Source organism: Trachypithecus francoisi, unplaced genomic scaffold (genome assembly GCF_009764315.1).
Source record: "Trachypithecus francoisi isolate TF-2019V2 unplaced genomic scaffold, Tfra_2.0 Lachesis_group20, whole genome shotgun sequence".
Taxonomy (NCBI): Eukaryota; Metazoa; Chordata; class Mammalia; order Primates; family Cercopithecidae; genus Trachypithecus; species Trachypithecus francoisi.
The window spans coordinates 30,951,963-30,974,524 of NW_022681466.1; the positions used below are offsets into that span (position 1 = coordinate 30,951,963).

Genomic DNA, 22,562 nt, shown 5'->3' on the forward strand with positions numbered 1-22,562 from the left:
AATTACTGACAACAGCTACAAACCCCTGCCTGCAGATATCTATGCACACACTGGAAAGTTCCATATAGGGCAGAGGTCACAAAGTGGCAGCCCAGAAACTAGATGTGGCCCACTGATATGTAATTTTCTTTGACCTACACAATGTTTGTTAACACTTGGAATCAACATGATTAAGCTGGGAAGTTTCACACATTTTCACATTTGTAGCTTCTCTTAAAAATATAAAAAGCCCTGGAAAATACAAAAAGTTTCTGGGTCAGAACCCCACATATCAGTAAGCAGCTGGAGCTGGGTTACTGATACCCCCTTTACATGTAGCATTTGGTCCCTATTTTGCCACAGTCTCTACCACTCTTTATTACCTGACACAAAACCCACTGCCCTCATATGTCTCACTTAGCTGGCCTCTGTAGGCATTTAACTTTGAGATCCCAATGTGTGGTAATGGTATTGGTTTAAGCAGAAGCTAGTTGGTGCCTAGACATTATAAATGCACTTGAGTAGTAGATATGACTGAATTCGAATTCCTTTCCCTTCCTTTAGGCATTCTTCTGCTAATCACATTCTCTTCCCAAAATGCTCAGCACCTTCTGATGAATGCTGAGCACCAAAATATTGTCCCTTCCTGCCACTGTAGTGTAACATAACCCCAGGTTAGCCTCCTTCCACCAAGACTCTCATTCCATGATGTCTCGCTTCTTGCTCCCTAGCCCAAGCAGAATGATCTTGCCAGCTGATTCAGGGAGATATCAGTGACATTGCTGTCACTTGAGTCACATTTTGGCAAAGGAAAATGCAAGAGAAAGAATGTGATGAAATAATTAGTTGATTATTTGGGAAAGGATTTGGGACACTGGGGAAGTGAGCAGAGTGGCCTGAGGAGGTGGAATGATCAGCCTGGAGAGCTCACTCTGGGGACAGAGTGAGAGGCAGAATGGAAGGACAGGGACCTGACATGGGGAGCCCACTAGCGAAGCTGTGGCTGAGCGTTTCTAGGCTAAGAGTGTAGTCCCATCTCTGCTCACTCAGTATGCAGCCATCTCTCTGGGCCTCAGTCTTCATCTGTGACCTCCTCATGACCTTAAAGCATTTGTCCTCTATTACTCACTTTGGCACCTAACACCTTTACCTGCTGTTTTCATCATGAGGGTGCAGTGAAGACAGGACCCTGCTCCCTTTGGTCGAAATCTTCCCCTGGTTAGCACTGTCATCCATGCAAAGTATGTATTGTGTCATCATCCCCTGAAGAAAATAAGAAGGAAATCTGGGTCCAGATATTCCCAAATGATATGAATGTCTAAAATGCTGGGTTTGTGACTATGTGCCAGTTTTTATTTGTGCATTTTGATAGTAGGTTTTGTTGGATTTAGATTACTCTTTTTATAAAATAAGCAGCATGGTAAAGTGGAGAAAGTGCTGGGATGGGGCTACTTCCAGCCTGTCTACTACTACGAAACATACCCTTAAATGGGGTCTCTCTAGAGGAGATGGGCTGAAAACCCAAGGGTATTGAAAAGAAGAAATAAGCATGTACCTTGAAAGCCTAACTGGGTCTTTTTGCAACTCTGAGTTTCTGGGATTTCATAGCCACCATCTGACCAACAGCACCACTGAGAGAGCTGGTTTTTATCCATTAAATAAAAGCATTACTTCTGTTAGTCTCAGCTACACTTACTGCAATAAGCCTAAGTAATGTTAAAGACCAAGTCACCTTTATCTTACATAGATTTTAAACTTTTCGAAGCAGGCAGATACTATAACTTCACCTTTACTGACTCTTTTCTTGATCTTAATGTAGCTGACACTCAACAAAACACTCACAAATTGACTCATTGCTGTTCAATTCTTCAGTATATGTATCATGCACTTCCTGTGTAACAAGCATTTTACTAAGTATTAAAGAGTTTTTTTAAAGAAAATGAATGAAGCATGGTGCCTTCCATCAAGGAGATTCTATTCTGGTAGAGGGCCATTCCTGGGATTATATACACATACAGCAACAACTGAATCCATTTGATAAGCATTCTGAGGAAAAACTGTAAAAAGTACTATGGAAGCTGAAGCTGGGGATAGTAATGGAAAGCTCCTGGAGTAACTGATGCCAGAGCTAAGCCTTGGAAGATGAGTAATATAAGAAGCTCACCATCTTGCAGGGAAATATATATATGTGTGTGTGTGTGTGTATGTGTGTGCGTGTTTAATTTTTCTGAGTTCATCACTGTCAGTGTGATAGCCTCACTCCATGTTTAGCCCAGATCACCTGCAGAGATACCTGTTATTACTTCTTTTCATTTACTTGCCATTTTTTTCCTACTGTATAGTAGCAGCAACATTTAGATAGAGAGTTCCCTTGAATTCTCTTTTTTTAAAAAAGCAGTTAGACATCATGATCAAGGGTAATGGGGCTCTGTGTTCGAGTCCTTTATTTCGTTCCCATTCATCTGTGGGTCAATAGGTAAGCCACATCCCCTGAGCCTCAACTGCTTCAAAGTACACATCCTGATACCTTGCTGGACAGGCAATTGCTGGAAACAAGTTTTTCTTCAGGAATCATTCAGGTAGCAAATGTTTTATTGAACATCTAAACTGTGCCAGGCACTAGGTGAGGAATCAGGGTCCAATCAAACTCTCCAAACCACTGCTCAACACACTCTTCCTTTGACAAATGGGTTTTCAAAATAAGCATGCACATAATGTGCCTCCTTTGGCACATTTCCTAAGAGATTTCATTCTGAAAAGCAAGGCCAACCTCAGCCCTTAAAGTGCAGGCCAAATAAAAACTTGCTTGACTATCAAGATGATATTATCATCTCCCCTCCAGTTCCCACCAGACTTCTAGGAAATAGCCAGACAGCTCCTCCAACCAATGCAGTAGCCAAAATAATCCATTCCAAAGCTTCAACTGAGCATCTTAACTAAATAATTGTTTACCTGATTAGTATTCAGCATCCGCAGAAGGAGGCTGAAACCCACCCCTTTCAACCTTTCCTCTCTCCGTCTCTCTCTCTCCTTCCCGCCCTGTCTCCTTTCAGATATACATTCGAATCTCACCCCTTTCAGGGGCACAGAGACCAACTCAAATCTGATCGCAGCATCATCGATAAACTTATTCCCTCCCTACCGGGCACCTCCTAAGATATTTTTCACCATTTCTTTCATTCTTTGAAAATGATTTCTTTGTCACCAAGCCTGTGTGGCACTTCCCCTGCCTCTCCTCTTGACCCTGCACTGTAATCTGGACACTCCTGGAGCCAAGCCGTGGGAGAGGCAGCCATGCTCAGTCTCCCTGGATAAAGCCAGGGTTCCCTTGGCAACGGGTCCGTGTGGACATTCGCAAAGGGGTTTCCTCCACCCCTCAGGTCCTCTTTCAACTCAAGAGCTCAGTCCCGTGTCTCTCATGGAGGCGTCTCTAACCAGGGTAGGAAAACAACAGTTCTGAATATCGGTAATTGGTGTTTGGAGACCATTGTTTTGCATTCAACAGGCAGGAAAATGTGAGTTGAGTGGGCGAGTGAATTCGGGCGTGAGCTGGTGAGCATCCCTGGTCAGGCAGAGGGAAAGCTGATTTCGTTTCTGTAAACAGGCAAGTGTTGATCCGAAGTAGTTTGGGTCTGTAATGTGTGTCTTTGTCTTTTGGGAGGTGGGAGAATGGGAGATGAAAGGAGAGAGGCTTCTAGAAGCAAGTTTTTACTTTATTGTCTTATTTTCTTTTATCCTTATCATTTTTATTTATAATAAAGGCAAAGAAACCAGGGATTACTTGTCTCCATGTTAATGCCAACTCTTGCTCATGATTTCTGACTGTGCATGTGCTCTCACTCTCTCCTGTATGGATTCTTTCCTTTCTCTCTCTCTCACACACTTTTTATGGACTTTATTGTCATGACGATGGAGAAGTAAAATTTTTTTTAAAGTTGGAAGTGGACTTTTTTTTTTTTTTTTGTAAGAGGTCATCTCTGAAGAGCTGAGCCAGCGCTAGGCAGGACAGGGACTGATTGACACGTACTAACCCTGTGGGCTGTGTCGGTGGTATTGGAATCCCTGTTACTGACCCAAGTTGGTCCAGAAGACCTCAAATGTGCCTTTGGTTGATGGAAGAAATGCCTGTTATTGACTTGGTTGATACTAATCACAGGTTTCTACAATAATTCAGAAGGTTATTATTGACGTCCTGGCTGAGGTCCTGGTAGGGGATACTAACAGGAGGAACTGATTCAGTGCCTTCACTTCCCCTTAGGAGTTCAGAGTAGATGAGGACCTTACCAAAAAGCTTCTCAAGAATGAACCTGCAGCTTAAGACTTGAAAAAAGCAGAGATAAGTGCAAGTAAGGCATGAAAGTAGAATGCCAGAGAACTGCTCAGTTTTCCTTTCCTTGTCTCTCTTTTCCTTCCTTTCTTTCTTTTCCTTCCTTCCTTATAAAATCACATCCAGAGTGAGGCCTAAGCATAACTACTTATGGAACCTCTGAGATCAGTACCTTGAAGTACTCGCTGAGTTTAAACTGGTTACTGCACTAACCTATTAACCAATATGCCACTACACACACACACACACACACACATACACACACACACACAAACCGCAATAACAAAAAAAACACTTATTCTTTTTACTGTGTATTCATAGTAAACCCTTTGGGGATAGGAACTATACAGTTTCCAATATTTTACCCCTGATTCTAACCAGTTGGGGGTCAGGTACATTTGGGGGGCTCCATTCATGGTTGTAGAATTGAATTGAATGAACAGTGTGGAGTATTATTACCATTTGTTCCACGAAGTGTAGAGCTAGGACTAGTCTTGTGGTCAGAAGACTTAGGCTCTAGGCTCAGAGCTGGCACTAATTAGTGGCAGAACTTGGGCCATAGTATTTCAGTTCTCTAACCCTCAGTTTCTTCATCCATCAAGTGAAAGGGTTTAAATGAAAACAGTGTTTTCCCAACAAAAGTAGTTATCTAAAGCCTTCATGCCACCCTCAAGCCTAGAGGATAGGAGGGTTTGGGAGAGGGAGGCCAGTCTGGTCAAGAACAGCTGCTGTAAAGAGTAACATAGCAGATAGAGGAAGAGGTAGAGCAATAAGTGGCTCAGAGACTGGAGGCTGGAAAATGCTGGACCTTAGAGGACTCCTCAGGTCCCTTGTAACTCTGACATTCAGAGTCATGAGACTAATCTCTTCCAGTTTGGTGCCACTTCTCCTGTATTAGGTACTTTGGAAGAATGACACAAAGCAGTACCGTTATTTGTTCCAATACGGGCCAGCAAGCTATCCTTTCTTCCATGAGACAAGGCTTCTCACTGCTAAGAGGTTTGAATCTCTGCCCTTGGAATGTGCCAAGCAGCTGGTCCTAAGCCAGACACGCTCTGTCACTTCATTCCAATATAGTCTTTCATTTATTCAACAATCAACAGGTAATTACTGAAAGCCAAGTTTCCTTTTTCCTGGATAGTGTGGTCAGGAAGGTTCTCTTTGAGGAGGCAACAGCTAAGCTGAGGCACCAGTTAAGTGAAGGAATGAGCCCTGCTTACACTGGGAGAATAGCACGGGCTCCAGGATGAGGACCCCTGTAAGTATGAGTCTCTTGATTTGGGAGTCAGCTTGGCATGTCTTAAGGCAAAGCAAGGTGCCTGGGGCAGAAACAGAGTAAAGCAGAGAGGAGAGGTCAGAAGGTTGGAGTGAGATAGCACAGATCACAGGGGCCTTGTAGGTCATGATAGGGAGCAATGGGAAGCCATTGGACAAATTTTTACATAGAAATAATTATATCTGATCACTCCAGCAACTGTGCAGAGAACAGTGTTTTAGAGACCCTACCTGTAAAGTGGTTAGTTACAGTAAAGGGCTTGGAAACTAAGCAGCCTATGTGGGAAGTCACATGGTGTCTGGGAAACTTGAATGTGATTGAATCCTGATCTTGGATTTGAATCCTGGATTTGAATCCTGATCTTGAGGCTGACCTATTATGTAATTTGGGCAAGTTATTTAACTTCCCTGATCTCCATTTCCTCCTCCTCTCTCTCTCTCTCTTTTTTCTTTTTCCTTGAGATAGAGTCTCACTCTGTCACCCAGGCTGGAGTGCAATGGTGCAATCTTGGCTCACTGCAACCTCCACCTCCAGAGTTCAAGCAATTCTCATGTCTCAACCTCCCGAGTAGTTGGGACTACAGGCATGCACCAACACGTCAGGCTAATTTTTGTTGTGGTTGTATTCTTAGTAGAGACAAGGTTTCACCATGTTGGCCTGGTTGGTCTCGAACTCCTGGCCTCAAGAGGTCCACCCACCTGGGCCTCCCAAAGTGCTGAGATTGCAGGTGTGAGCCACCATGCCCAGCCTGTTTCCTCACCTCTTAAAGAAGGATCGCATTATCTACCTCAATGAGTTGTGAAGATGAAAGCAGAGAGATTACATATGTCATCTCAAAGCAGCTGCTTAAAATGATAGCGTTATTGTCCAAACTAATCCCATGACCTTTGCACTATGGGCCACAGATGAGCAAGACCACTGGAAATGTAAGGTGCACGGTGGGTTTCATATATTATCCTCTTTATACCTTGCTCCCTCTGGGAATGTGGGAGGTGGAAAAGGAAGAAGTAAGGTGACTTGTGCCAAGTCTTGCAGCTGGTTAAGTTCAGGGCTGTGTCTAGGGGCCAGGTTCTTTGTTCCTGCCTCGTGTTCTTTCTTCTGCACTTAGAGTTAACAAACTACAGCCCCATAGGCCAATCCTAGCTTGCTCTCTGATTTTATAAATAATGTTTTATTTGAACACAGCCATGCTCATTCATTTATATACTATCTGTGGCTGCTTTCACACCAGGACGGCAGGGTTGAGTAGTTACAGCAAAGACCATATGACCCAAAAAAGCCAAGATATTTACTTGCCAACACTTTACAGAAAAAGTTTGCCAGCCCCCCATCTACACCATTCTTCTCCCTTAATTGGCATGGCTTTATTGTATTTAGCTTAGATATTACCAAATAGGAAGGGCTGGCCTCTCTAGGTCTCCAAAACAGAGGGATTCAGAGCACTGTCCTGGTGGAATATTGCAGTGAGAGATCTCAGGCCACTGGGAGCCAACAGAAACACACTGGTCACCTGGCGGGGGACAGAAAAGGGAGAGGATGGGGACTCTGAGCATAGGTACCTGGGTAGAGAAGAAGGGAATCCCAAATACTTGCCCTTAGCTATTTCAGACCCCAGAGACAGCTATCTAAAACAGGTGAGGAGGAATGTAGAGGGCTCAGGATATGGGCAATGCAAGCAGCTTCATCTGACTACCACATCTTGAATGTGCACTGCTGAGTGGGTCTCTCTGAGACACACCTATCAGGGATCAGCCAGACCTCAGGGCTGCTCATCACTTTATACCCCCGGATGACCATCATTAGCACACTGGGAAACAATGCTTGCTTATTCCCAGAGACCACAGTTCAAATGCATATGGGTCTTTCTGGCGACCCCTCCTTCCTCCCTCGAGACTTTAGGAGTATGTGTGGACTGTGGTTTCTTACCAGGGACTATTTCCCTGCCTGGCACTCAAGAAGCTCATAGCCTGGCTTCAGGTGTTTGGATTTCCAAGTTCCCACTGATGCACTTAAATAGGCTCTTGTATGCAAACTCCACTGCCTTTAAACCTACTGATGCATTCAGTCTTGACAAGTGATTACTTACCTACCTCAAGGTTTTAATCTAGTGCTTGAGGATACATTTGTAGGTGTAAATCTATAGGTCAGAAAGCAGTGGAGGCTTCACTTGATTGGATACGTGGAATCCGAACTTTAGTTTTACCGGTACGTGTTCCTCTCCACTCCCGATTTCAGGCTTGTTGCCTTAAGCAGTGGAAACTGAGTTACACAGTTCTTCAACTCCAGGTAATATAAATATAGTGCCATGTATTTCTTGGCACTCATAACTTTCCAGCCAGCCTACATGGAGAACACCCCAGCTTTTAGGAATGCTAAATAATCCACCAGACCCATCTGCCATGGTGTTTCAGGCTCAGTAGGCTCCTCCCACTGATCTAATGAACAGATGTGCTAATTTTTCACTTGCTGGGAATGTTTCAGCCATTTGAACACCATGGACTCCGGGTTGGATCAATCACCCAGTGTCCTAACACTCTAGTTAATCCACAGACTGAACAACTCCTCTCACATACACCCCAATGGTTATCTTGCCTAATTCCAGAAGTTGTTCAGTAACTGAGTTCAAGTGGCATGATAGTCCAGTTCCAACATGGGCTCATCCTCCCATCCCAAGACCTTTTTAAAAAGAAAAGGAGGAAGAAAAGCAATCTTAGCCTCCACAATAATTCCCTTCCATTTGCCTTCTTCCATCCTGGTGCTTAGATGAGGTTACAACCCTAGCAGAAATGAAATGAAATGAAACTATAAGAAAAGGTCAGCAAATCTAAAACACTGCTGCCTGTTATCAGTGCTAGTAGTCTTCATTAAGCCACTGGGAGCTTGGACAAAGCAAGTGGAGCTAGATCAGCTTCTACTTTCTTGGAATGTGCCATCAAAATAAGAAACTGCTGAAATGAATTGAGCAAGCGGATTCAAGGGGGTAAAGACAGACAACGACACAGCATGTGGAAAGGGAGGGAATGCTACAGAGGAGCCCATGCTAAAAATAAATGATTTTTTACAAGTGTGGTTAACTTTACTGAGGCTTAAAATTGCTAAGCACCGCATGTATTTCCCCCCCTAAAATAAAAGCTTTGGGGAATTTTGATCTGCCTCATATAAAAAGCTACAGAAAAGGAAGGTATCTGTGAAAGCTTTTAAAATTATTACCATATTTCAAGTAGGATAATTATCAGGAATACTTGATGCCATCAGAAGTAAACTAATACAGAATTGCTTTATTTACAGCAATTTAGGCATTTGTTTTGCCCCATTAACAAGATTCCCTAGCATTCTTGTTTATAGAAAATATTTACTACCATCTAGGAATGGTCTAGGTCAAAAAAAAAAAGAAAAAGAAGAAGAAAGAAGAAAGAAAAAGAAAGAAGAAGAGGAAGAGGAGGAGGAGAAGGAGGAAGAAGAAATAGAAGAAGAAGAGAAAGAAATGGGCCAATTTTGTTGAATTCTGTCTAGTGTGAGAACTTTCCCTGTCTCCTGAATGAAAGTCATCATTCTGCATTTAATCAATATCGAGAAAATGATATTCCATGTTAAGTGTGACATTTTGTTTTGTGTTTAGTTGGGATTGGAACCAGTTGATTGACTGAACAGGCTCCAGTGCTGCCCTTATGAGTCAGCACATGAGTCTGTAATGACCTAATTTCATAATTTAGGATTGGACATCTATCACACAGCCCCTGCCCTGTCTCTAATTTGCCTTTTATTTCAGCATGTCACAGTTAGCCTGAGCAGATAGTACTTTTGTGAGTTCTGAACATTTCTTCAGCAACTCTGAAATAAATATGAGATTTATAGCATTACCTTTGTCCAACCAGCGTATATTTCCCCAGATATAATTTTGTTCCCGTTTTATAAGATGTTGACAAGTAATAACTGCTAAGTGTTTTTATGTGATGTGATTAAAGCTAGTAGTGCGTGAGAGTGTCCGTTGGAGACACACTCTAACCTCTACCCTCCCCCTTTCCAAGACACACGCATTAATAACACTTTAGCACCAGTAGTTACTGTTTTTCTTGAACATTGTCAGTCTTGCAGTCTGATTAACTGCTTTTGCATTTGGGGTTTGGGTTGTGTTTTTGTTCGTTAGACAGAAAGCTGGAGGAGCAGAGAGAAATGGGGCACGGTCAACTTTCCTGCATGTTGTTAGAGCAGGGATAGTAATGGAAATAGCATCTTAAAATTACAGGATATAACCAAAGGGGCGGAGGCGGAGGATAGGAGTAATTAGAGGATTTGACCAGAGGTGGGGGCAGGGCAGGAGGGCAGGGCAGAGAGATGGGAAGGGTGGGCCATCTGGTGTTAATCTCCTGCTGTGTGTTTGCAGGGCAAAATAGTCAGGGTACTTTGTCAAGGTACAGTCTGCTTTTGCAGACACAGATGGAGCAAAAGGGAGATTAATACATGTGGTTCTAACCACCTTTCATATCTTTACAGCTAAACATTATTTATAGAAATCAATTAGTTCTCTGTCTCTGCAATTTTATTATGAGGCTCTGTCCAAGTTTCTGGCAAGCTCTTTAAGAGGATGATTGATGGTAAACTTTCAGAATGAATAAAAAATGAACCCTCCCCTAGGAATTGGTGTGGTGGAGAGAAAGGTAAATGATAAAAATTACAAACTCTGCAAGTTTCTAGGAAATTAATGTAGGATCAGTGTGGTCCTTGTTACACAGTTTTTCCTTATAGCTAGCTTTCTTTTCTCTTTCTCTTTCTCTTCCTTTCTTTCTTTTTTTTTTTTTTCTTTTTCTTTATTTTCCACAACATTCAGCAGTCTGTTTGCTATGGAAACTTTAGGAGAGCTTGATGCCTACAACTGAACTTGTGGGAAAGTAAAGGTTTATTCATTTGCCAAGCTAGTAAATGCCACTTTGATTACTGATGCTCATAAGAGATAAAGAGTTCCAGGAAAAAAAATGGAACAGAGCTCTCATGTTTTGTCTTATGGAAACTTTTATAAGAGATGGGAGCTGCCAATTGCTTCCATTAAATTAGTCTAGGAGCCAAGTAATGATAAGTATGAAATCCCTTTGTAATGAATCCTGTGGAAGATGCCTATTGATTTATTCTGAAATTCCAGTCTTGGTAGAGACTGCTGCCAAAGCTCACACCCTCCAGGCTCAGAAATGAAACAGTAATGATACCTTAGAGGTGAAGAGGGAATGATAAAATAAATCAAAGTTCTAAACCCAGGAGAAGACAGGAGACAGTGGCACATAGTGTACAAGTTCTAATGCTATTGAACCTTGGGGTGTGAAGTTGTTCTGTTTTGTTAACTATTTTGAAAAAACAAGAGGGTTCCTTCGGCCTCTGATACTTGAGATGGTGGTGATGCCAAAGATCAAATAGAAATAGAGGAGATTTGTATGCCACTTTAAGAACTCTAAAGGTTGCTGGAGAGTTTCCTAGTCTCATTCAACCTCAGTTTTCTCCTCTGTAAAATAAAGATTATGATGGTATCCACCTCAGTGGTTTGCTGTAAGTATTAAATGCATTAAATTGCTTAGCATAGTATAAACACAACAAATTCCATCGTGGTAGTATCAATAGGGTTAACAGGATTCAGAATAACTTTTCTCATTTTCTCAAGGTTTGGCATTTACTATAGAACTTGTTCCTATTTACTAATTGAGAAATGTATCTGAAGGGGTCCTAGTAACTGCCTTCAGGGAAGATAATCATTATTTCCATTTTGTATCCCACTCTGTATTACTTTGATACGAAACTTATACACAGTAAGTGCTCAATAAATACTTCCTGATTTAAAAATTCTAGATTTAAATGAAATTTGCTTGAGCTGCTAATACAAACTTATACAGGCTCTATATAATGCAATGTGTTCATCTATGAAATAACTAATTTCTAAATTTCCGTAATTCCCCACATTACACAGAACATCCTTTGACATCTAGTTTGATGAAATCAGCTAACATAATGTATGACACATAGGTGCTTAATAAACATTTATTGAATGATGAATTGTTGCATCAACCCTGTAGAGGAGAATAAAAGAAAACTAGGCAAGGAAAAGATTTTAAATTAAAAAAAAATTAACTTTTCTCTTAGATTTCAGTAAAAAAAAAATTCATGAATTGAATTAGAAATATAATTGCTTACCAGCCATACAAAATGTGTCTTCCTAACTTAAAGGAAAATACTTTGTATAAGATATGGGACAGTTCTCAGAGTCTATAGGAATGTTGGACAACCATGCTTGCCAAAATGCAGGGTGCAGGCAAGCAACACAGATGTGAGAGCAGAAGCTTTACCAGCTTCACTGGTAAGTTTCTGTTGTTATTTTCATCCTAGTTCCACTTCAAAGTCAAAGTCCCAGGAAAGTCTGATTGGCCTAGCTTGGGTCACATGTCCACCCCATCCCCAAGTGTAGTCAGGGCAGGGTGTCTTATTTAGAGTCTCACCAAGAGTACATAAAACTAAGGAGAGGTAGTTCTCCCCTACCTAGAAGAAGTCAGGGTTCTGTAACCAAATTTAAAATGTCCACATTATAAACTTAATAATAGCTATACATAATAAGTATGCATCTATGTTTATTTGCTTAGGGCCGCCTCACAAACTACCACAGATTGAGTGGCATCAGCAACTGAAACTTATTGTCTCTCAGTTCTGGAGGCTGGAAGCCCAAGATCAAGGTGTCAACAAGGTTGGTTTCTTCTGAGGACTATGAGGGAAGGGTCTGTTTTAAGCTTTTCTTTTGGCTTATAGATGGCCATCTTTTTTTTTTTTTTTTTTTTTTTTGAGGCGGAGTCTCGCTCTGTCGCCCAGACTGGAGTGCAGTGGCCTGATCTCAGCTCACTGAAAGCTCCGCCTCCCGGGTTTACGCCATTCTCCTGCCTCAGCCTCCCGAGTAGCTGGGACTACAGGCGCCCACCACCTCGCCCGGCTAGTTTTTGTATTTTTAGTAGAGACGGGGTTTCACTGTGTTAGCCAGGATGGTCTCGATCTCCTGACCTCGTGATCCGCCCGTCTCGGCCTCCCAAAGTGCTGGGATTACAGGCTTGAGCCACCGCGCCTGGCCTAGATGGCCATCTTGTCTTTGGGCCTTCGTGTGGTCCTTCTTCTGTACATATCTGTCCACATTTCTTCTTGTTATAAGGATACAGTTATATTGGAGTAGGGTCCACTTCAGTGACTTTGTTTTTTAACTTAAGTACTTCTTTAAAGACCCTAACTTCAAATAGAATTAAATTCTGAAGTACTGGGGTGTGGAAATTCAACATATGGATTTGGGTGAGGGAACAAAATTTAGGCTGTAACCACATGTTTTAAACACAAATGAGTGGAAATATCAGTTAGTAAACACCTATTTTATCTATAACACTTTTAGTAAAAATGGAGTAATTGGCCAGGTGCAGTGACTCATGCCTGTAATCCCAGCACTTTGGGAGACTGAGGCAGGTGGATCACCTAAGGTCAGGAGTTTGAGACCAGCCTGGCCAACATGGGGAAACCCCGTCCCTACTAAAGTACAAAAATTAACCGGGCATACTGGCAGGCACCTGTAATCCCAGCTACTTAGGAAGCTGAGGCAGGAGAATAGCTTGAACCCGGGAGGCAGAGTTTGCAGTGAGCCGAGATTGCACACTGCACTCTAGACTGGGTGACAAGAGTGAGACTCCGTCTCAAAAAAAAAAAAAAGAGTAATCACTTAGTAAAGTCTACAGAGTTATTTAACTTCCATACTTGCTGGTTGAGCTCATCAGAATAAACAGGTTTTTCTCCCCCAACCTGTTCTTTCTCTTTGAAACCCATACTTGAACCTTAATAAATGAAAGTCAGTAAACCCTTTCTAACCGAGATGCCAATTTTGCCTATAACATTGTTCAGAGAGATTTTTCTAAGAGCAGAGCCAAGCAGAAATGACTCGTTATTACCTCCGCTACGCATACAGATTTTCATTTGGACACTAGCCACTGTTTAAACTTGACACTGTCCAGCCTCGAGCAATACATGAAGCAAATAATAGTCATGTAGCGGTACAGAAAGCCCTGGCTGGCTCCTGGGCTATCTAGCTTGCTTCCTAAAACTTCCAGCAACCCTGGTTTATAATTCTGTGATTCACATTTTCTCAACACACATACCTGTGGGCTTCTTCCATGACCCATGCCGACTTCCATACCTCCATACCTATGTTTCCTTGGAAAGATGTGCCCTTGGCGACAGGTTTCTACTGACCAAGGAACGGAGAGGTAGCTTACTCCAGAAAGTTTAGGGGTAGTTTGTGCTGTTGACATCTTTGTAGGGGAAAAAGTAGCATAGCAGTGCCATGAGGCCTGCCTATCAATGGGAACTTGTCCATTTAGCTCTACCTAATAGTGTTTGCCTTACTTTTCCTTCCTTTCCAATGCCTATGAATATTAATCCGTCAGAATTAGAAGACAATCTGAACAAGCACACAAGCTACATGAGTGAAGATGCCAACTCCCATCTATGAGGGAGAAAGTATCTCGACATGCTGAATAGTTTTGGTTTATTGCTCTTCCCTCAGAGTATAGGCATAATGTGATGTGTGTTGTATGGTGTGTGTGTTTTGCTGTTTGTACACATAATCATGGAATTTGGGTAAATCTGCATCAGCAATAGCAGGTGTGACTTAGGTGTAAAAAAGTAATCCCCTATGTGAGTCAAACAGTAAAAATGTGGACCCCCAAGGCCTCTCATGATCTCTCGTCCATCCATATCTCCAGCCTTGTCTTTTATTCCCATCTACTCTGGCCACATAGTCCACTCACCTTGCTTTTCCACCCTTCTGTGCCTTTGGATCTGCTGCTCCCTTGGCTCAGAAAGACCTCCATTGCATCCCACCCTCCTCTACACCCAGATGACTTCTAATCATGTATTGCATTTCAGCCTAGATGCCAGATCCTCTTCTACTCCTTCTCTGCCCATCTCCCTACTCCTTGGTCTCAGTCAGATGCCCTTCCTCAACATGCCATAGTACACTGCCCATCTCTACTGGATCTGGTTCTCATGTTGTACCCTAATTCATTGTGAGTTTGTTTGTTTCTACCCAGACTCTGCGATGCTTGAGGGTGGGGACTGTCTATCTCACCTCTTACTCTCCAGTAGCTGGCACAGTTACTTAGCACAATAGCTGGCACATGATTAATGTTTAATGGCTAGATCAAGGACTGAATGAAGAAATGGATTAATTAAATGAAAAAAAGAGCAATTTAGAGACACAGCTTTCTTAATATCAACAATCAACAATCTGGAAGTTCTGAAAGCCTCTTTATTTGAAAATAGCAAAGGCTTTTTAACACAGTCAAACGCCCCCCAGATTCCAAGTTGAAAATTGTCTGTGACCTGTAAATTATTCTTGGGGCCTCATATCATAAAGTTCAGCCAGTTTCTCAGGATAATGCATCAATTTGTTTCTCAATAGAAAGCTGTTCTGTCAGTTAAAAATACTTGGTGGTGATAACTATTGCACAAGCCATGCTGGAAAATAAAATCCAGTACAGATTGCCAAAATTATAACCTACTAAGAAGAAATGATAATATACATAAAATGCTCATTATTATGGTGCAGTGAAAAGTACACTGGATTTAGAGCCAAAAGGCATCAAACCTGGTCCCCATCATTCACTAGTTAGATGGCACTGGACAACTTAGTTAATGTTTCAGAGCCCACCTAATTTGCTTTTCGTCCAGTAAAATAGGGTTCATTCAAGTTATCTTATGAACTTTAAGCTCTGTGTCGGTATCATGGAATGAAAATTGATATTGCTATGTGCCTTTCATTCTGTTAAATGTTTTAAAGTTGAGTAAACCCAAATGCAGATTCCTTTAAGGTCACATAGGATCTGTTTCTTTCTATACCATCCTCTATCTAGCTCATGGCTTAGCAATTACAACAGAAAATATTTCAGAATCACCCATCGAGTCAGCGTTCCATGCCATTATACTTGCTATTACATAGACTGCTATTCTATATTACACAAGACCACTATTAACTAGGCCACTCACTATTCTAAGCAGGATTTTACTTAAATGAGATAGGGTATGCTTTATGTCTCATTTCCTCGTCAAGTGAAGTAGATTTGCCAAAAGGATTCAAATAAGTGTTGTCTATGTAACATGTTCTACATACGCAAATTTTTCAGAGTCCTAGTGGAATTTATAAAATGTCCACAACCAACAGTCAGCACCACACACCCTCTTGTTGCCTCTGAATCAGCTGCATGGGATGCTTGGCGTCATATAGACCAAACATTCAGATGTTGGACTGATTTTTTTTTTTTTTTTTTTTTTTTAGTTTTCATATGGGTGTTTGGCACTCAGAGAAACAATCAGCTTCAGCCTGGAATACAGGATCCAAGGATTGTTTAAACATGGGATTAGTCTGGGTTTTCTGGAGGAAAATGTTCTTTTCAACATCACTTTCCAGAACAGAGATCTGATCCTGTTTATGAACCACAGTGCCAGTGTTGTTACTAACAACAAGAACTGTTCCTCTTCTGTTGAAATCACACTCATCCATCCTTTTCACTTCTAGTGCCCCAATTCAGGCCCTAGTCCATGATTCCTAATTCTACTTGGGAATTTACCTAACCTTCCCTGCCTCTGTTTTCCACATGTCAGTCTGCCCACCATACTCTCATCATCATTTCAATGCAATCTCCCTGCTGAAAAACTTGCAGAGCTTCCCTCTCACCTACCGATAGTTCAAATGCACTAGATCTTCCAAAATCTGATGCCTAGTGTGAAGAAAAAATGCACAAAAAGAGAAATCAGGTGGTCTTTGTTCTAGTTCCAGTTATGCCACAATGTAACCATGTGACCTTGGAAGAGCTACTTTCCCTGTCTAGGTTGTAGTTAGCTTTGAAGAGTTGCTTTTCCTCTCTAGATTTTAGTTTTCTGGAATGTGAAATGAATGAAGTGATTGGACAAGATCAGAGATGCCAGATAAATGACATTCAGGCACCACTACTTTCCTATAGTGTCCTTGGAATTCATCGTTAATTGATCTTTGGCTTTTTCCCACTGAGCCCTAATGAGCTTCAAAATTATTAATTCAGTCACTTCCAACAGACCAGTTAACTTTTGAGACCAAAGCCCTTTACCTCCCTAGATGGGGTGATCTCTGAAGTTGCTTCCTGCTCTAATATTCAGCAATCCTACAGTCTCTTTCCATCTTAACCACCTACTATTTCTAACGTGAATCCCATACTGCAGCCAACGGCATTTTGAACAGTTCCTCTAAATGCATTTTGAACATTTTAGGCCGCAGGAATGGCCTAAAATGTTTTCAGTCACAGTTTTCAGTCAAAATCTGACCCACCCTACAAAGCTCAGGTGAGTTCCCCTCTCCCTTGAAGCTTTTGCCAGTAAATTTAGCTGGACATGACCATGCCCTTCACTCCTGAATCCCCATAGTATTTTTTCGTTTAGTTATAACATATATTGATGACAAACTCTATACCCCCTCTCTAGCTTTTTGACTGCTGTATTGAATATTTGTGTAGCTTTCTTTGCCTTCCATTAGATTATAAACTCCTGAAATTTAAAATCAGACAACCTATGTTCAAAGTCCAGTTCTTCCTATTAGTTGTCATGAGATAAAATATTGAATCTCTTTAATTATTGGATCAGCCATCACTCTATACCCAGCCCCTAGTGCTGTGCCTGGCATAGCTTAGAAAATCAATAATGACTTGTTTAACAGAAGGAAGAAATGGACATAAAGAGAGAAATTTACTAAGACCTACCTCATGAGCGTAGTGTGGAAGTTAAATGAATATACATATACACATAAATATTATATGTTAAACATGCTATATAAACATATATCACGTATACATATATGTTGCATATATACATTCATATGTGTGTCCATACGTGTGTGTGTGTGTGTATAATGGAAAACCTTGGCTCAAATGTTGAAAATGTCTAAGTTGCTATCAGTAAAAATGATACAATAATAAGGGATAAAATACTTACTAAATTCTAATTGTGTGCCAAGGACTTCACATAATTATGAAAGCTGGCATGGTGTGGTAAAGCAGTGCAAACTTTGGAGCCCAATTAAATCTGGGTTTGTAGCCCCACTTTTCTGCCTTAGATGACTTTGGGTGAGTTACCTAACTCCTGAATACCTTCATTGTGTATATTCAAATGTACTACACTATAGTGTAGTAACAACTCCAAAATCTCAGTGGTTTAGCATGACAAAAGTTTCTCACTCATACTACATATCCATTGCAGGCAAGCAGGAAGTTCTGCACCATGTAGTCACTCAGGGACCTAGGCTGATGGATCTAGGCTTCACCACCTTACAACTATGTCATCTGGAACATGTGAAAACTTCCAGTGCTACAGCAGGGGAAGAGGGAGAGAGAGAGTGTAAAGGCTCTCACTTAAGCAATTAATGGCCAACACAGAAGTGACTTATGTCACTTCTAGTCATAGACCCAACCTTGGTGAGCCTGGAAAATGCAGGCTTCCACATACTCAGAAAGAGAGGTGAACCAGATGTCAGTGACCACTAGAAATGTCTGATGAATAGGCAGGTGTGGTGGCTCTCGCCTGTAATGCCAGCACTTTGGGAGGCAAAGGCAGGCGGATCACTAGTCAGGAATTTGAGACTAGCCTGACCAACATGGCGAAACCCCATCTCTACTAAAAATACAAAAATTAGCCATGCATGGTGGTGCATGCCTGTAATCCCAGCTACTCAGGAGGCTGAGGCACAATAATTGCTTGAACCCACGAAGCAGAGGTTGCAGTGAGCCGAGATCATCCTGCCAGCCTGGATGACAGAGTGAGACTGTCACAAAAAAAAAAAGAAAAAGAAAGAAAAGAAAAAAAGGCTGATGAGGATAATAATGACAACTGTGACTACTGTGTAGGACTCTTAGGAGAATGAAATGTAGTAACCTCATCAGGCAGATAGGACAGGCCTTCAGCAACTGTTGGTGTTTTTCCTCTTTTTTTCCTAATGAATTGGGACAAGTTGTATATGTATTTGCTATTCCTTTTTCATTTCAAACTTAAGTCTTTGCACATATTACTCAATAAATATTCACTAAATAATTTAAATAGGAAATTTGCAATTGTTTTTCATGGGCTATTTTAAATTCACAGGAAATGTATTTTTGTGGTTATAATCAATTGCAAGACTAATTTACCATTTTGGATAATTGTCATATCTAGAATATCGATAGACATCGTACGCTCTTAGCTTTGTTTTTTCTTGTTTTGTTTTGGTTTAGTTTGTTTTCACAAGCACTTTTAGAATTCACGCAACTTGTTGATAAGCTTATATTTCATTAGTATTACAAGGCATCTTGTTAGCATGATGATGCTGGTTTCATACAGGTGCTAATGAATTCCATCATCACCCTAATTGGAGCAGTTACTTTAGAGGGGTAGAGGCTATTTGGAAAGGGAGGTGGAGGAGTGAATGGATAAATGGAGCGAGTAGGCTTAGACCATTGCTTCTAGAATTTTTGACTAGAGATCACTGCCTTTGTTGAGATGTGGTTTCAAAGGAGTCTTGTTTTGTTTTCGTTTTAATATGGAGGGAACCGAGCCTGTTTGAATACTGTGAGGAATGATCTGGAAGGCAGGGGGAGTTTGGAGATGTAAGAGAAAGTGGGGAAAACAGTGGTCTTTAGAGAGCATCAAAGAGGCACATCCAGAAATCATCTGAAGGCCTGGCCCTGGACCAGAGGAGGGGCATGTTCTCCTTTGAAGCTAAAGGAAAGGCACAGAGGAAGTGTGCAGAGGCAGGGAGGTGTGTGACCCTGGCAGGAAAAATTTAATTTCCATTTGAGAGCTTCTAATTCCATTTAAAATTATTATTGTTTATTATTATTATTTTTCAGAGACATCTCACTCAGTTGCCCAGTCTAGGGTGCAGTGGCACAATCATAGCTCACTATAACCCTGAACTCCTGGGCTCAAGCAATCCTCCTGCCTCAGCCTCCCAAGTAGCTGTGACTACAGGCACGCCACCACATCCAGCTAATATTTTAATGTTTTTATTGAGACAAGGTCTCACTATGTTGTCCAGGCTGGTCTCCAACTTTTGGCCTTAGGTGATCCTCCCACTTCAGCACCCCAAAATTCTGGGATTATAGGCATGAGCAACCATGCCCAGCCTTCTAATATTTTTATGAAGTAGTACATCTACCAAGTGAGGAGGAAAGGGATGAAGGGTAGCAGGATGAGTGGCAGATTTAAGGAGAGCAGAAAAGTAAGATGAGCATTGATCAGAGTGGCAGAGCAGGCTTCCTAGAGATCCCAGGAGACAGTACCAAGCCATCCCGAGGGCTCAGTGTAGAGATGTTAGTAATACATCCATGGCAAGCTGCACTGCTACACCCTGTTCTGCCCTGTTGGCAGCCTCAGCGACAAACCCTAAAGGTGCTTGTGCTGGGGAGGCAGCAGGCAAGAGCAAGTGCCCCAAGGCTGCTCTTTATAATCCTAATCAAGTGGGTTCACTGACTTTGGTCAATCTGATCATCTATCCAGAAGCTTAGACTGCAGAGATTGGGTTAACAGAGAGAGGCCCTGATCAGGCCAATCTGGTAAATCCACATGGATGAGTGGCAGCCATGCTGAAGAAAAAAGACCTTGCAAGCCCCCATCCCAGGTCCTGAGAGTGTCCTCTTGTTCTAAGACTAAGGATTCATTCACCTTCTTTGCTCCATTTTGAAAAACAAATATGGAAGAATCTTCCAAAAATGACCTTGGAGTCAAAGAAAATGATTAGTGACGGCACCCATTCACTCCGTCAGTCAACACTTATTGAGCTCCTCCTATTGAGCTTCCTCCACGAGGAAGAAGGAAGGCTCCCTGCTCCTTCAGGGATACCTGCCCAGAGAGTAAGATAGACACCTAAGCAAATAATTACCAATGCGAATACAGGAGTAGGTATAAGAGCTATAAGAACTCAGAGCGGGAGCGACAGAGTCTGCAGGAGGCAGACAGGTTGCTGGAGCTAAGTGGATCATCAGGAAGTAGAGGGATGTGTTTAATGCCAGTCTTCATTAAATGTATTAAAATAACCTAGCAGGCCGGGTGCAGTGGCTCATGCCTGTAACCCCAGCACTTTGGGAGGCCAAGGCGGGTGGATCATCTGAAGTCAGGGGTTCAAGACCAGCCTGGCCAACATGGTGAAACTCCCATCTCTACTAAAAATACAAAAATTAGCCAGTCATCGTGGCGCATGCCTGTAGTCTCAGCTATTTGGGAGGCTGAGGCAGGAGAATCTCTTGAACCTGGGAGGCGGAGGTTGCAGTGAGCCAAATCGTACCACCGCACTCCACCCTGGGCTACAGAGTGAGACTCTGTCCAAAAAAAAAAAAAAAATATATATATATATATATATATATGTGTGTGTGTGTGTGTGTGTGTGTGTGTATGTGTGTGTGTATTCCCCATATTTATATATATCTAGTTACCTGCCCTTACTACCACCACCATACACACATACATCCCTATTTTCTCAAGTTGATATAAGTCTCTGGAATAAGAACAACTTTTAAACTTATCTTTGGGGGCTGGAAGGAAATTGAGAGCAGGCGTGGTAAAGCTTTCTCGGGACCAGGTGTGGCAGGGGCTGATCCTCAAGAGAGATATTTGCAGGAGTTAGAAACTCAATGAGAGTCTCTGAAGGAAGCAGGAACCAGCACTGGCAGGGAAATGCATATGATGGGAAATGGCCTCAGGGCTTCACTAGGAACTCTCCATTTGAAAGCAGAAGTACCAGGAAGCATTGTCTTATCTCCATCTCCCCTGGCCTTTTGTACTCACTCTCCCTTTTGAAGGAAGTGAGGGACTAATGCTGGGGAAATTGGAGCCAGTGGTTTTGATTCATGGCAGGGAAGGAACAATGTACACATGGGAATTCTGTCTCTGGCATTAATTAGCCTGGTGGATGGGCCAGGAGCCTGTGTTTTTCCCTCTGACCTAAGCAGCACCTTCTGTACCCCAGGAGGCCTCTGCAAACCAACGGTCTACAGCAATGGTGATAACAGCAGTGTAATGAGCAGCCAAGGGCATTCCAGGAAGTTGTGTTGTTTATCCCCAAACTACCTCTCCATTTGTGTGAATGAGTGGCATGATTCATTTTCCATAAACAGCGTGGGTGAACAGAAGGGGAAAAAAATCCAAAGGCTGGAGACTGACATTTCACTTTGTAGAAACTGCCAAGGAAAAGTTTTCTTCATTTTGGTATCCCTCTGAGAAGAAGCCAATTCTCTGAAACAAGAGGCTGTCCACAGCTGGGTCACATACACTGAGTCTGGGTCTTCACACGGACCCATTAAGAATGGCCAGGCACAGATGAGAAGACAGAAACAGCAGGGAAACATGTGACTGAAATGCAAACTCTACCCAGACATACCCTGATGTCTTAAGGAGGAAACTCCTAGCTAGCAGGGCTAGCAAAAGAACCAAGGAGGGTCTCTGTCCTGGCTTTTCTATTTATCACATTGACATTTAACCTCCTTGATCAAGATCTTCTAGAACTTAATCCCCAGCATCCTTTGGTATTTGCTGTTATCAGGAACAATAATAATAATAGCAAAAAACAAAAACAAGTCTGTGTTTAATTGCAGGCTTACCATGTTTTTGTTATATACATGAATGATTAATGTAGTTTATTTGATACTCTCTGCTTTTCTGAAAGATAAGTATTATTATCCTTATTTTATGAATGAGAAAAAGTAATCTCAACGTGATTAAGTAGCTCTTAGCCTCTGATGAGACATAGCAGAACTTGATTTCAAATCCATGCCTGTCTAATTCGAAAGAATATGTCTTTCGGAAGGGCTGTGATGCACTATTCCTTTTATGTACCTCGTAACTTTAGGGAAAATGGTATGTCTACTCCTCTTTTCCCCAACAACTCCTGTAGCTTTCTTCTTCTGCATCCTTGATTGCAAGCAGCATCTT

At 41.9% G+C, this 22,562-nt stretch overlaps 1 protein-coding gene across 1 annotated transcript in view; it reads left to right on the forward strand.

The window, feature by feature from the left end:
• The first annotated feature begins 3,368 nt into the window (after window positions 1-3,368).
• The window catches only part of ANKFN1 (ankyrin repeat and fibronectin type III domain containing 1), a 365,709-nt gene continuing 346,515 nt past the window's right edge, over window positions 3,369-22,562 (forward strand). Inside the window, exon 1 of the mRNA XM_033183583.1 lies at window positions 3,369-3,418. Within this exon, the coding sequence (XP_033039474.1) occupies window positions 3,398-3,418 (21 nt within the window). The 5' untranslated portion in view covers window positions 3,369-3,397. The remainder of the gene's footprint in view (window positions 3,419-22,562) is intronic.